Source organism: Chrysemys picta, chromosome 11, assembly GCF_011386835.1.
Source record: "Chrysemys picta bellii isolate R12L10 chromosome 11, ASM1138683v2, whole genome shotgun sequence".
Lineage (NCBI taxonomy): Eukaryota > Metazoa > Chordata > Testudines > Emydidae > Chrysemys > Chrysemys picta.
The window spans coordinates 9,297,975-9,311,388 of record NC_088801.1 but is presented as its reverse complement, the minus strand read 5'-3'; the positions used below and the strand labels follow the sequence as shown (position 1 = coordinate 9,311,388).

At 43.3% G+C, this 13,414-nt stretch overlaps 1 protein-coding gene across 8 annotated transcripts in view; it reads right to left on the bottom strand.

Moving 5' to 3' along the window:
• Window positions 1-13,414, bottom strand: part of GLI2 (GLI family zinc finger 2) — a 242,941-nt gene that overhangs the window by 41,665 nt on the left and 187,862 nt on the right. For 7 of the 8 annotated variants that reach the window (XM_008167768.4, XM_008167769.4, XM_024104791.3 and 4 more), the window contains 2 exons: window positions 12,480-12,682; window positions 9,859-10,050 (listed from right to left, as the gene is read on the bottom strand). In XM_008167768.4, coding sequence (XP_008165990.2) covers window positions 9,859-10,050; window positions 12,480-12,682 — 395 coding nt within the window. Of the gene's footprint in view, window positions 1-9,858; window positions 10,051-12,479; window positions 12,683-13,414 lie in introns of those variants that run through there. The other variant, XM_042843067.2, reaches the window with a different exon arrangement.

The window sequence follows — 13,414 nt, the reverse complement described above, 5'->3', positions numbered from 1 at the left end:
GCATTCCCACAGTCTTCTATTCCTGTAACAGAAGGAAGCAGGCCACATTTGACAGTCATATTTATCTCTGTTACTCCCACACCTCAAGGGAGATCTGTTTATTAATGTGCCACTTCCCTTGATAAATTACTAAATAGAAAGAAAAGCCTTGTACTCATTTCTCGCTGCTCCTTCCAGTGATTTATGTCCACAGAGCTGGTTCAGCCATCGGTCCCCATTAATCTGTAGAGGGAAGAAGTCCTGATGTCCAACAGAAGCTCTGGTTTTATTGGTGCAACCATTCAGTGCACCCTCCACTGCACTCAGGTAAATTCTTTTTTTTTTTTCCCCGTGTAAAACTCTGCTGGAAGCTGTCAGATTCTGCAAGCTGGGCTGGGACTTTTCCAGCACAAATCAAGTAATATGCATTTTATTAGTGTCTGCTCTAATTTAGATCTTCCAGGCACTGTGGGATGTGTAAAGTGGTCTGATAGAGGATCTATGATGCTGGGTGTATGTTTTACACTAGGGTCTCTCTGATATTAGGGGTTTTCACACTTAGCTTTGACCTCAAATCATGTTACACACGAATGATTCCTCTTCCAGTGCGGATAGCAACACAAAGTACCCAAGAAGGAAGATGGCTAGGGAATATAAAGTTTGTTTTACTACATAGAAAATAAGCAGTAGCACCCGGAGGAGAAAACTATATCTATGATAATTATCCAAAGCAGGTAATTATTAGCATCATGGACATTGTTAATAACTCTAACCAGCACCACTTTCCACTCCAAGGGCAAGGCACATTTCTTTGACCTTGCCTTTGCTTATAGAAACACCTATCAACAGGCCTGTTTAACTACAAAAACAACAACAAAACAACACACACACGCTACCGAAACAAGCCACTTCACTCCACATGCTTCTCCTTCTGGGGAGAGGATTCGAAAACCAAAAACACATGACAGATATGTATTCACATTGCACTACGGGAAATCACTCAGGTACTACAGGGACGAGCATGGTATAAAAACCTATATAGTATAGAATAGAATAATACTATTGGCCTGACTTAATCCCTTACGGTGCCACACACTATTATTAGATGATAAACAGCAAGACAAATAACAATGAAGAGACACCGTGGTCAGGTTTGTCTGTGGAAGTTGAACGTAGGACTTCTAGATGTAAAGCACAAGCCTCGACTTCCCTGGGCTAAAGGTCCAACATGTCCTCAGGACACCTTTCTAAGGCAAATTTCTAGGAACTTTCTAGATACTAATTAAGCCTCATGATACCCTGTGTCAAACTCTCAAAAATTCTCACGGGGAGGGGGAAAAACATTTCCCACTCAGCTGTACTAAAAAGTGACATTCCGAAGACCAGACTGCCAGCCATTGGCAAAGCAAGATTATCCCAAGAGATGTGACACCCAGTTGCCTGCTCTAGTCAGTAGGTAACACTCTCACTCAACTTAGTACATAGTATTCCTAGCAGGGGTGGTCTTGTTCCTTTAAGAAAACCCACTGTCCAGGGCTGGCTCCAGGCACCAGCCTGGCAAGCAGGTGCTTGGGGCGGCCGCTCCGGAGAGGGGCGGCACGTCCAGGTATTCGGCGGCAATTCGGCGGACGGTCCCTCACTCCCGCTGGGAGCAAAGGACCTCCCGCTGAATTGCCGCCGCAGATCACGATCGCGATTGCGGCTTTTTTTTTTGGGCTGCTTGGGGCGGCCAAAACCCTGGAGCCGGCCCTGCCCCTGTCCCTCCTGTGTCGGGGCAGCGGAACTAGAGCGTCTTCTACCACTTCTATTTCAGCTCTAGCTAAAGCCCATTAAAGTCAACGGGAGTCTTTCCACTGACCTTGATGGATTTTGGATCAGGGACTAAATATGGATTTAGCAGCCTATCGTTAGGCACACAGGTTGGAAAATTTTGGCCTTTATTTTTCATTTAATTTCCCTCCTCAAAACTCACAATGCACTAATTTTTTAAAACAAACAAACAAAAACCCTCATGGCCTGATCCTGATTAGTGCTTAGAATTAAAGGTGCTCAACACCTCTCAAGATCAGGCCCGAAGTGCGCGAGAATGATGAACTCAGTTTTTGTTAAAGTTAGAAAGACTTTATTATATCTACCTTGGAACTCCAGAATGCTTCAACCTGGAATATATATATATTTCTGATAGTGAAGAATAGAAAATGTTAAGCCAAAAGAATTCCCCCCATCCTTCACCCCCAAATTCAGAAGATTCAAAATGCGGGTTTAGAATGGAATGGGCGTGGGGTTTAAACTAGAAGTTGCACCCTTAACTATGGACCCTTGATGTGGGATTTGTGGAGGGCATCCCACATAAGATCAATACAAACTTTACTTCACTCCCTAAGAACATAAGAATGGCCACACTGGGTCAGACCAATGGTCCATTTAGCTTAGTATCTTGTCTTCTAACAGTGGCCAGTGCCAGATGCTTCAGAGGCAATGAACAGAACAGGCAATTATCAAATGATCCATCCCCTGTCGTCCAGTTCCAGCATCAGACAGTGAGAGGTTTAGGGACGCCCAGAGTGTGGATGTGTCTGTGACCATGTTGGCTAATAGCCATCAATGGACCTTTCCTCCATGAACTAATCTAGTTCTTTTTTGAACCCAGTTATACTTTTGGCCTTCACAACATCCCCTTGCAATGAGTTCCACGGGTTCACTGTGCGTTGTGTGAAGTACTTCTTTTTCTTTGTTGTAAACCTGCTGCCTCTTAATTTAACAGGGTGACCCCTGGTTCTTGTGTTAAGTGAAGGTGTAAATAACATTTCCTTTTTCACTTTCTCCACATCATTAATGATTGTATAGACCTCTATCATATCTTCCCTTTTCTCTTTTCTAAACTGAACAGTCCCAGTCTTTTTAATGTCTCCTCATAGGGAAGTTGTTCAATATCCCTAATAATTTTTGTTGTCCTTCTCTGTACTTTTTCCCCAATTCTAATATATCTTTTTTGAGATGGGGCAACCAGAACTGCATGCAATGTTCAAGGTATAGGTGTACCATGGTTTTATATACTAGCATTATGGTATTTTCTTTCTTATTATTTATCCCTTTTCTAATAGTTCCTAACATTCTGTTAACTTTTTTGACTGCCACTGCACATTGAGTGGATGTTTACAGAGACTTATCCACAATGACACCAAGATCTCTTTCTTCAGTGGTAACAGCTAATTTAGACCCCATTATTTTGTATGTATAGTTGGGATTATGTTTTCCATAATAAATGCATTATTTTGCATTTATCAACATTGAATTTCATCTACCATTTTCTTGCCCAGTTACCCAGTTTTGCAAGATCCCTTTGTAACGCTTCTCAGTTTACCTTGGACTTAACTATCGTAATTTTGTATCACCTGCAAACTTTGCTACCTCCCTGTTTACTCCTTTTTCCAGATGAGACCCTTGGGGATGCCATTATTTATCTCTCTTCACTGTGAAGACTGTTTATTCCTACCCTTTGTTTCCTATCTTTTAACTAGTTACTGATCCATGGGAGGACCTTCCTTCTTCTCTCAGCATTACTTACTTTGCTTAAGTGCCTTTGGTGAGGGACTTTGTCAAAGGCTTTTTGAAAGTCCAAGTACACTATATCCACTGGATCATCCTTGTTCACGTTTCTTGATACCTCCAAGAATTCTAATAGATTGGTGAGGCATGATTTCACTTTACGAAAGCCATGTTGACTCTTCCCCAACATATCATGTTCATCAATGAGTACTATAGTTTCAACCAAGTTTTCTGGTACTGAAGTTAGGCTTACTGGCCTGTAATTGCCAGAATGGCCTCTGGAAACTTTTTAAAAAATCGGCATCACATTAGCTATCCTCCAGTCTTCTGGTACAGAGGCTGATGTAAGTGATAGTTTACATACCACAGTTAATAGTTCTGCAATCTCCTATTTGAGTTCCTTCAGAACTCAGGTGAATTCCACCTGGTCCTGGTAACATATTAATGTTTAACTTTTCAGTTTGTTCCAAAACTTCTTCTACTGACACCTCAATCTGAGGCGGTTCCTCAGATTTGTCACATAGAAAGAATAGCTCAGGTGTGAGAATCTCACTCACATCCTCTGCAGGGAAGAGCAAATGCAAAAATTCTTGGCAATGGCTTTGTCTTCCTTGAGTGCTCCATTAGCACCTCAATCATCCAGTGACCCCACTGATAGTGTGGCAGGTTTCCTGCTTCTGATGTACATAAGATATTTTTGCTGTTACTTTTTGTGTCTTTTGCTAGCTATTCTTCAGATTCTTATTTGGCCTGCCTAACAATACTTCTATATGTGACTTTCCAGAGTTTATGCTCTTTTCTATTTTCTTTGGTAGACAGCCCCCAGGCTGTACCACATGTTGTACACAAATCTATTTTAAGAATGTTTTAACAAGAACTCGTTGGGTCTACTTTTCATATCCCCCCTACACATATAGCCAGAAGGCCCAGTTATTATGAGCCCAACTCTAGAGATTAGAGAATAAATATAACTCACATATTTAAGCCTTTAAAAATTACCTGAAATAGCTTTTTGGTACATACAAACTGCCTTTAAAATGACATGAAAATCAGATGTCTCAGGATCTTCAAGGGCTAAAACCAAGTGCTTTGTATCCCACTTGAAAGTGGTGACTCTCCCCTTTCCAAAAGGTATACATATCCCATTTGTAGATTAGCAGCGTTCTAAGACTGGATCTTAAAGTTCTCACTGGTACAGGATTAAATACTGTCCCATCCTAGGCATTGGGCCAATCTAACTCTGGAAGGAAATTCAAGATTCGTGAGTAAAGAAGGAAATATTTCTTTGGCAGTTTATTACATGGTGCTACAATTTATCACATACGTCAGTTTCCTCCTTTAGCCACAAATCTGGAATTTCTTCCCAAATGTAGACTGTCCCAAGAAAGAAATGTCAGAGACAAGTTTTAGGTTCAGTCTCAGTTTAAGGTTCAATCTCATAACTCTGACAATTTCTCTCGCTCACACACACGCACACACATACACACACACACTGTTTGGGGATATTATACGGACAGGACAGGAAGGAATTTTCATAAAGAAGGATTTAAGTTCTCTTTGCAGCATTGGAAATGGGAACAACACATCCCAGCTTAACGTAGACACATGGTGATCAGTTGTGAAGTCCTTTATGTATTAATGTGCCTGGGAATATCTAACTGTCTTCCTGAACTGACCCTAGAAATGAACTCCTCCAAGCACTGTGACTGACTGCATGTTCCAGAACTTCAGACTACATCTTTAAAGATAACTTTGTGCTGCAATCTAAGTGGTGGACAAAGAACTTGAAGAATCAATTGATCCAGAGGCAGCCACATAATGTACATGATATACAGACATTGTACACTCCCTCCCTTCCAAATCACAGACGCAATTGGTGCTTCTTCTGTGTTTCTTCATCCAAAAACAATATAGTCTTATTGAAGCCAGCACTCTAATGAGCTGATTGCAAAAAATAAAATAAAATAAAAATGAAAAAAGGGAAAGAAAATTCTATTCACAGGGCACAGAAGTATCCCCCCAGGTTATCAAATTAAATCCAGAGGCAGTAACAGCATCATAAAAAGGTGTTTGTGCTTGACATAAGACAATTCCCTTATCAATAAGCAGCAGCCAGCCAAAAACAGTCTCAGGATAACCGGTTCCTTATTCCCTTCTTTCCTTCTGTTACACATCTTCCTTTGACTGCAGCAGATGCTGGACATTTGTTCAGGTACCAGGTGCTATCCTGGGACCCTTACTTTTTCATTCCCTGGGGCCCTATACGGCTTAACAGTTCAAGGAATTCTAATGCTTCCCTACGATCCTTGTTGAAAGGCCCCATTCTTCTATTTCCAGTGCACAAGGTAACTGTTTAGAAGGTCTAACCTCAATATATAAATTGGATTCATTAGAAACCACAATTCAGGAGGATTCCAGATAAAGCACATATGGGATGCCGTTGGGCTCGCTCTGTTTTGCACATTTTTTTCTGGGCAGGAGAAAAGGGTTGTCGGCTTTACTTAGAGTCTGACAGTCAAATCGCATTTTTATGTAGGGTGCAATTAAAAGCAATGACATTAAAGAAAAGCTCTGCATCCAGCCATGACTATTACAATCTTTATTCAGCAGACCTGGGTTCTATTCCCAGCTCTGCCACTGGCCTTCTAGGTGACCAAAGGTTTGAAACTGGGGAAAGCTGCACTAGTGAAAGTGCAGGTTCACACAAGTGCAGGATGACTACACTCTTGCTGCACCTCAGTACAGCGACATTGGGGTGACGAAAAATGCCAGTGTAGACAAGCCCTTAGTTATCTAGAAATCACCCCCAAGTTTTAACTAAAGCCCCAGACAAGAGTGCATGAAAGAACTACCACGGGCAGCTGTCTCACTTCCAAATGAGCCTGCAAATGTTCAGATTTCCCCTCACCAGCAGAGTACCTGCTCTGTGTGCTGCTGTATCCAGAGCAGGAGAGGTTTTCTGCTTCAAATGTACATTTCCAAACTCCTCCCCCCGCCGTTTAACACAGCAGCTTTGTGTTATTGTAGCCTATTGTGCCATGTGGTGTTTAACAGCTGTTATGTTCCACCCTAGAGTTGGCTGCACTTCAGGGGAGGGTGAAGTGATTCTTGTAAAGTTTTTAAGGCAATCTGGGGATCTTTTGGAAGGAAAGGCGCTCTGTGAATGTAACATTTTATTCCAATGACATGTCTGCATTTAATGTGTGTTATTGATATTCACGCATCAGAAGAACATCCTGTTTTATTACTAAACTATCCGCCTAGGTACTTATATGGTCACTTATTTAAAATAAATGATTGGAATAATCTGTTAAACAAAAAACGGAGTGGTGGGTTCAGCTTCTCAAATCATGGTTTCAGAACAAGCCACTTCACTCCAGGTTTTAGTGACTAGCAGTTCCCTCATCGCGTGTAACTCTGAAACCAAGCCTCTGTTATCAGACAGGCTACAGCCAGCAGAACGCGAACTATGTAATATAGCCATTGCCAAACGCTTTTTATAGGGCGTAGGTCCCAATTTAGTAAAGCATTAAGCATGTGGTTAAGTCCATCCCTGTTTAGCAAAGGCTTAATTTTAAGCATGTTTTTAAGTCCCATTGACTTCAGGGAAGTTCTGAAGTCCTTTGTTGAATGAGGGCTGTAGTTTACAACCAGACCCGATCTCACTGCTAGTGGCTTTGCTGGGGAGGGAGGGAGGAAAGATAAATCAGACTGTCTGAACATGATCAGAGAATAAATCCCAGACTAATGGATAAAACTCCACATGTGGAGCCCAGATTTTTGGGGGGCCTGCTGCTTTTGACATGCTCTTCTTTAAAATGGCCTTGTGGAATTTCACTTCAAGTCTTCATTTATTTCCACTATTGCTTAATAGCTTTGTTTCCATTAATGGAATCCAAAAGTTTACAGATGGGCTTTCCATTCACTGATCAAGAAAGCTTTTTTAAAGGATCAAAATAATGCTTATCACAGTCTTTAGAGTTTGGCAAAACTCAACCCTCCTGTGTGATACTGACATACACGTGGCTGCATCTAATTAGGGACCTTGTTAAATGATTTATTCCAGAGCTACTTCGGAAAAGCCAGGTAGGAAGAGACCCTTCTGAAGAACAGAAAATCCCAGATGACTTTCAGATAAAAGACGGACAGTAAGTATCCTACAGGACGAGGACCATGGTGCGTGTTAGTATTACAAAAGCCATATTTGTTTATCTAGCCAGCTATTTATCTTGCACTTCAGTGAGCTGCTGCAAGTCACTGAAACAAAACACAATTCAAGAAATGCACTAATGACGAGGCCGGGAGGGCCAGGGAATAAATGCAGACCTTGAAGCCTAAGAAGATCTGCAGAGGAAAACTGAGGGTACGACTACACTACCCGCCAGATCGGCTGGTAGTGATCGATCTATCGGGGATCGATTTATCATGTCTAGTTTAGACATGATACATCGATCCCCGATCGCTCTGCTGTCGACTCCTGTACTCCACCGCGGCGAGAGGTGGAAGCGGAGTTGATGGGGGAGCGGCGGCAGCAGTCGACCCCGTGCCATGAGGATGCGAGGTAAGTCAACCTAAGATGCGTCGAATTCAGCTATGCTATTCTCATAGCTGAAGTTGCGTATCTTAGGTCAATACGCCCCCCTACCCCAGTATAGACCAGGCCTCAGAGGTGCCCCCTTGTACCCACAGAGGTTAACCCTTAACAGGCAAGAACATGAGGAAATCATTACTGACCACCTGTTTTTCTTTTTAACAAAACACCCTGTCTAAGTTTTGTGCCTGAGGGCTGTGGTTGTGGGGAAGGGCAGAACAGTACTGGAGAGAAAAGATCAGGATTTTACATATAGTATAGCTACACTGTAATCACGGGTTGTGATTTCAGCTCGCATACTCATACCTGAGCTAGCTTTAATCTACTTGAGTAAGTACATTAGGCTTGGCTACTGGAGAGTGAAGCCGTGACATCATGGGCTTCAGCATAGGCTGTACAAGCCCACCCAGACCTATGGGTAAATACTTGGGTGGCTGGCCCATCTGATGCCTGTGATGCTGCAGCTTCACTGCTAATGGTCCCCAAGATAGCCAGATTAAAGCTAGCTTGGGTTATGTCACACCTGATGATTGCAATGTAGACATACCCTTAGAATCCTGGTCCTTGGTGAATCTAATTGTTGATGGCAGAAAACAGCTGCAAAGTTTTTATTTACAAATTGTTTTTATTTAGAAATTTAGATTAGCTTTTATCACTGCAGCCTCAGTGCAAAAAGAAGTCAGTTATAAAGCAATGAAACCTCAACGTCTTTAAGTCTGAAAGGTCAAAAGTAGAATCTCTAAAGCAGTAATGGATCGCGACAGACCCTCAGTTTCAATGCCTGAACTAATCCATGAGCCAATCAGAAGCATGGGATCAGAGAGTCATGCTGGGTTCTTTCCTTGTGCATCAGCACCTCTAACAAACATTCCACAGGCCACATCATACCCTCAGTGCTGCCTGTGCAGCCCCCCATTGTCTTTCATGGAGTGAGACACCAATAGGGGAAAAAACTCTTACATCTTTAAAAATCAGTGTAATCTAATCTGAAACTACAGCATGAACCATAATTGTGAGGTTATAACATGGACGGATTCGCTATCGGGCAGAGCCGTGGGTGCTCACGCTACATTTTCATACCTTAACATGATTTTATTTCTTTTCAGTGTAACCTTAACTCTGAATTTTCTGGGTTTAGAACGTCTGATTTGGGGACAGTTACAACACCCCTGTAATGATTTTTACCATGTACTTTCAACCTTAATTCCATTTTAATATAGTTTTTGTCTGGGACTTTACATTACCATAGGCCCTAAAGGCTCCAACCAAGATTAAAGTCCCCTTGCACTCGGCGCTGTGTAACACATAATGAAAGGCAGCCTGTGCTCCCAAAAGTTTACAGTCTAAACAAAAAAGACAGACAAGGTGGGAAAGGAAACAGAGGCACAAAGAGGTGAAGTGGCTTGTCTGACATCACACTGCAGGTCACTGGCAGAGCAGGGCTAGAGCCCAGTCCAGTGCACTATACACCATGTTGACTCCCATGTATTTAGCAGCCAAGGTGCCTCTCCAAATGGTCATGATTGTTTTTTATATATGGATAAACTTTTTAAACTCAGCTTTTTAAATCAGTAATTATAGTGCAGCCTTGATGTTCTTTAACAACACAGAGAAACCACACACAGTAACATCTGCTTTCATCCACATGGAGAACAATTCTCTAGGCTCGAGTAAACTTCCCCCAGAGGAACCCTCTGTGAGCTGCCCCCAAGCGAGGGGTAGGCACATTCCCTACTCACCATCTACAGGGCTGAGGTAATCATGAAGATGCGCCGTGCTAGCTGCTCCCCCACTCTGCATCAGGAGGTCCCCATAAGGATTCGGATGGCTGGCCATGAGCGTCATCTGGTGATAGTAGTCGGCAGGGTTGGCTCCTGGAGGGAGAGGCGGCAAACCAAAGAGGCCTCTCTCTTTTAGATGCTCATGAGCCACTGTAGAGGCAGAGAGTGAGGAGACAAACATGGGGAAAATGTTCTCACAGTAAGTAAAACTCCAGAGCTGACATTACAGTCTGCCTCAGAACCCCCAAGCCCTCTTGTGACGACTCAGTTTGGTGCTTTAGTGACGTGCGTTTGGGCGTGTTTCTGTGGACAAAAGGGGCCTCCGCATTCTTCCATTTCCGCAAATTTATAAACAATCTCTCATTCCCCCTTCTAATAATCCTTCCACATGAAAACAGAATTCACTGCAGGGAGGGGTCTGGAAGGCCTGACCAGCCCACAGCAAAAATGCTGTCAGCATCAACTTTGGTGCCTATTAGCAAAAAAAAAAAGACAAGTAGAGTCCAGTTAACAACCACAGCGCAAGGAAATTAAAGCCGAGATCTAATGCAGAGAGCTAGGTTTAGTGTCTGGCAGTGTAAAACCTTTTTGGCTGCCAAAGCCAATTACACTCACTTTCTTCCCGCTGTAATTTTTCAAACCTGCCTCCCCACCAGCTCTCCATTAACTTATTTACCATGGCCTAAAAAAACCCCAACACAATGCCCCTTTTAAAATGCCAAATAATGAAACTCACTTTGCAAGGCAGTGAAAAAAAAATACATGAGCAATAAAACCTCTCTGCTGTATGCTGAGAGCGGAGGTTTGGAATCTTAACACTTGCTCGGGTGAGCAAAACCTAATTAACAGGAACAGAAGAGCCACATTTTAAGGTATGCATGTGCCTGTATCTATCCAAGCTATTTACGTGGCCCTCAGTTACTGCAGCATCTAAACACTTCCCAGTCTTTTGATAGATATATCCTCACCACACTGATGTGAGGTAGGAAAGTGCTATTCTTCTCATTTTACATACAGGGAACTCAAGCACTGAAAGACTAAGTGACTTCCCCAAGGTCACAGAAAGTCTGCATTGGAGCAGGAAACTGAACCCAGAAGTCCTGAGTCCCAGCCTTGCACCCTAATCACTGGCCCATCCTTCCTCTCTATGTAGATACGTACAAGGTCCAATTTTGACTTCACATACACACTTTTTATATTGATTTCTTATGGAGATACTCCTGATGTACTCCTCTGCAACTCAAATGAGACGCTGTACTGAATGATATATAGATATAGTGGCCAAATTCTCTACTGCCATACATTGCTGCAGCTCCAGCGTTACATATTGGGCTCCATATCTATCTATGCTTTCAAAAGGGTACACCTGTATTTCAGTGTTTTCTGAAATTCTTTACTGAAACGCCTCCCACTTTTCATTTCCTCCCCTCTCCTACCTCAAATATACAGCGTTTAACATTATCAATCACTCCGTAAGCCTGTGTGATGCCTCAGCTCACTGAGATGGGGAAGGTAGGAACTGTACTGAATACAGCCTGCATCTAGACTCTATGCACCATGCACAGGTTTTCACATCCCCTTTACTTGGGCAAGGACTATTCTGCGGGGATTACTCATTGGGGATCAGGGGGAGGCAGAAATAATGAGGAAGGAGGGGTCAGGTGGCCTCTCCCCACTACACTAGGGCACCCATCACATGAGAAAGGCTAGCATCATGCAGAAACACTGTAGTATATAGGAACTGGGTAGTAGCCCTTTAAGTAGTTTTTTAGTCCCCTAGTGAGCCCTCCCTGCTGTCTTCTATTGCAGACGCCACAAGAACCCAACTGAGCAGCAGCGTATATCCGTAGTGAGGCCTTGTGTGTTTGTATATAGTTAGTAAATGTGGTTATTTGGAATCCAACTGTGTCCAAGATGTTTCCTCATATTCTTAGTGTTGTGTAAAAAGCAAAGACACAACAAACACTTTGCACAGCTGCGGCCCTGTCACAGGACTGCCGGGGTCCCTGTGGGGACCCACTGCCAGCGAAGCTCAAAAGAGCAGAGACTGGAGTAAAAGGGTACATAATTTTAAGCAAAATATTTATAAGAGAATCCAACAGTAACAGCTCTTCTCACGCTCTGGTTTGTCAATGCAATGATGCAAAACAAATGTGTAGTTACAGACGAGGGAAAAAACAACAGCTCCCCCCTTCAGAGAGCAGCTGTAGATCCTTTGCAGCTGTAGATCCTTGGGGTATAGTGAACGTAGTGCTGGTGAAAAGTGCCAGAGCTCCAAATAGCTACAGCACAAGTAGCAGTAGAGCAAACTCCTCCAGCACCGTTGGCTACATGCTTCAACCTTGAGCCCCAGAGACCACGTCTAGGCCTAAGAGTTGCCATGCGCATTCATTTTCTGCCCTCTCTGTGGAGACTGCCAACATGGGTGCCAGCCCATACCAACGGCTGGGAGAAGGCCTATTTCAACAACAGTCGATCTAAGAACTGCACAACTCATTTCATGTCAGCCACTTGATAGCCTGTACTGCAGCTACAGTTTTAAACCCTCACACGCAGTGTCAGGACAGCAATGCGCTTACCATCAGCAGGGCTGAGGCCTCTGGCAGCAGAGATCATGGAGAGAGTGGGACTGCTGTGCACGGTGCGGAGGTAATGTTCCATATGGGGGTTCATGTACGGGTGAGGGGGGTTGAAAGGCGATTCACCAGGTCCTGCTGGGTGAGGAGAAAGGCGAATAAGGGAGATGTCGGAGATAACGGGGCTGCCACTGAGGGTAGGAGGCCTGTGAAGGAAACAGAAAAACATACCGTGAATTGGTCTTCAATTTCATTAGCACCTCTTTGTGCATTTTTTCTTTAAGCCAGAGCACGTGGTTGGAGAACAGGACTCCTGGGTTCTATTCCCAGCTCTGACTCACTGTGTGAACCTAGGCAAGTCATTTCAATTTGTTTGCACCTTAGTTTGCCCTTCTATAAAATAGATATAAACTATGCATATATGTACCACTGCCATCTGTTGGAGAGAATCAGAATTGTTCTATTCTATGTCTATGTCTGATGCTGCTAATAGTGGTTGAAGAATCTCCTCTGTCTCAACTGGTCTTGGAACAAAAGGCTCAGAGATAAATTATTGTGAAATTCACTGTGTCCACGGTATGCAGCACAGTGACATATATGATGCCCTAGTTGGCCACCGGTTTGCTACAGTACTGACCTCGCATGGATACATGCACTGAGACCTTTGGAGAACAGGTGCTATGCAAGTGCAAGGTGGTAGAATTATTCTTTACAAGTTCCGCTATGAACTTTAGAGAGAAAAGATAAAGTGTCCGTCGCCACTTCCCTGCAGGAAGGGGGAGGGGAAAGGAACCTTTGTTCTCTTCTAAACCTGCTCAGAGTGAGACCATGGACTTGTCAAAACTAGAGAGAAAGAGACCAAGAGACTTTGTCAGCTGGAGCTCAGGAGAGGTATATGCTTGCCAGCAAGTCAGGCAGAATTTCTGTGCTCAAAGCTT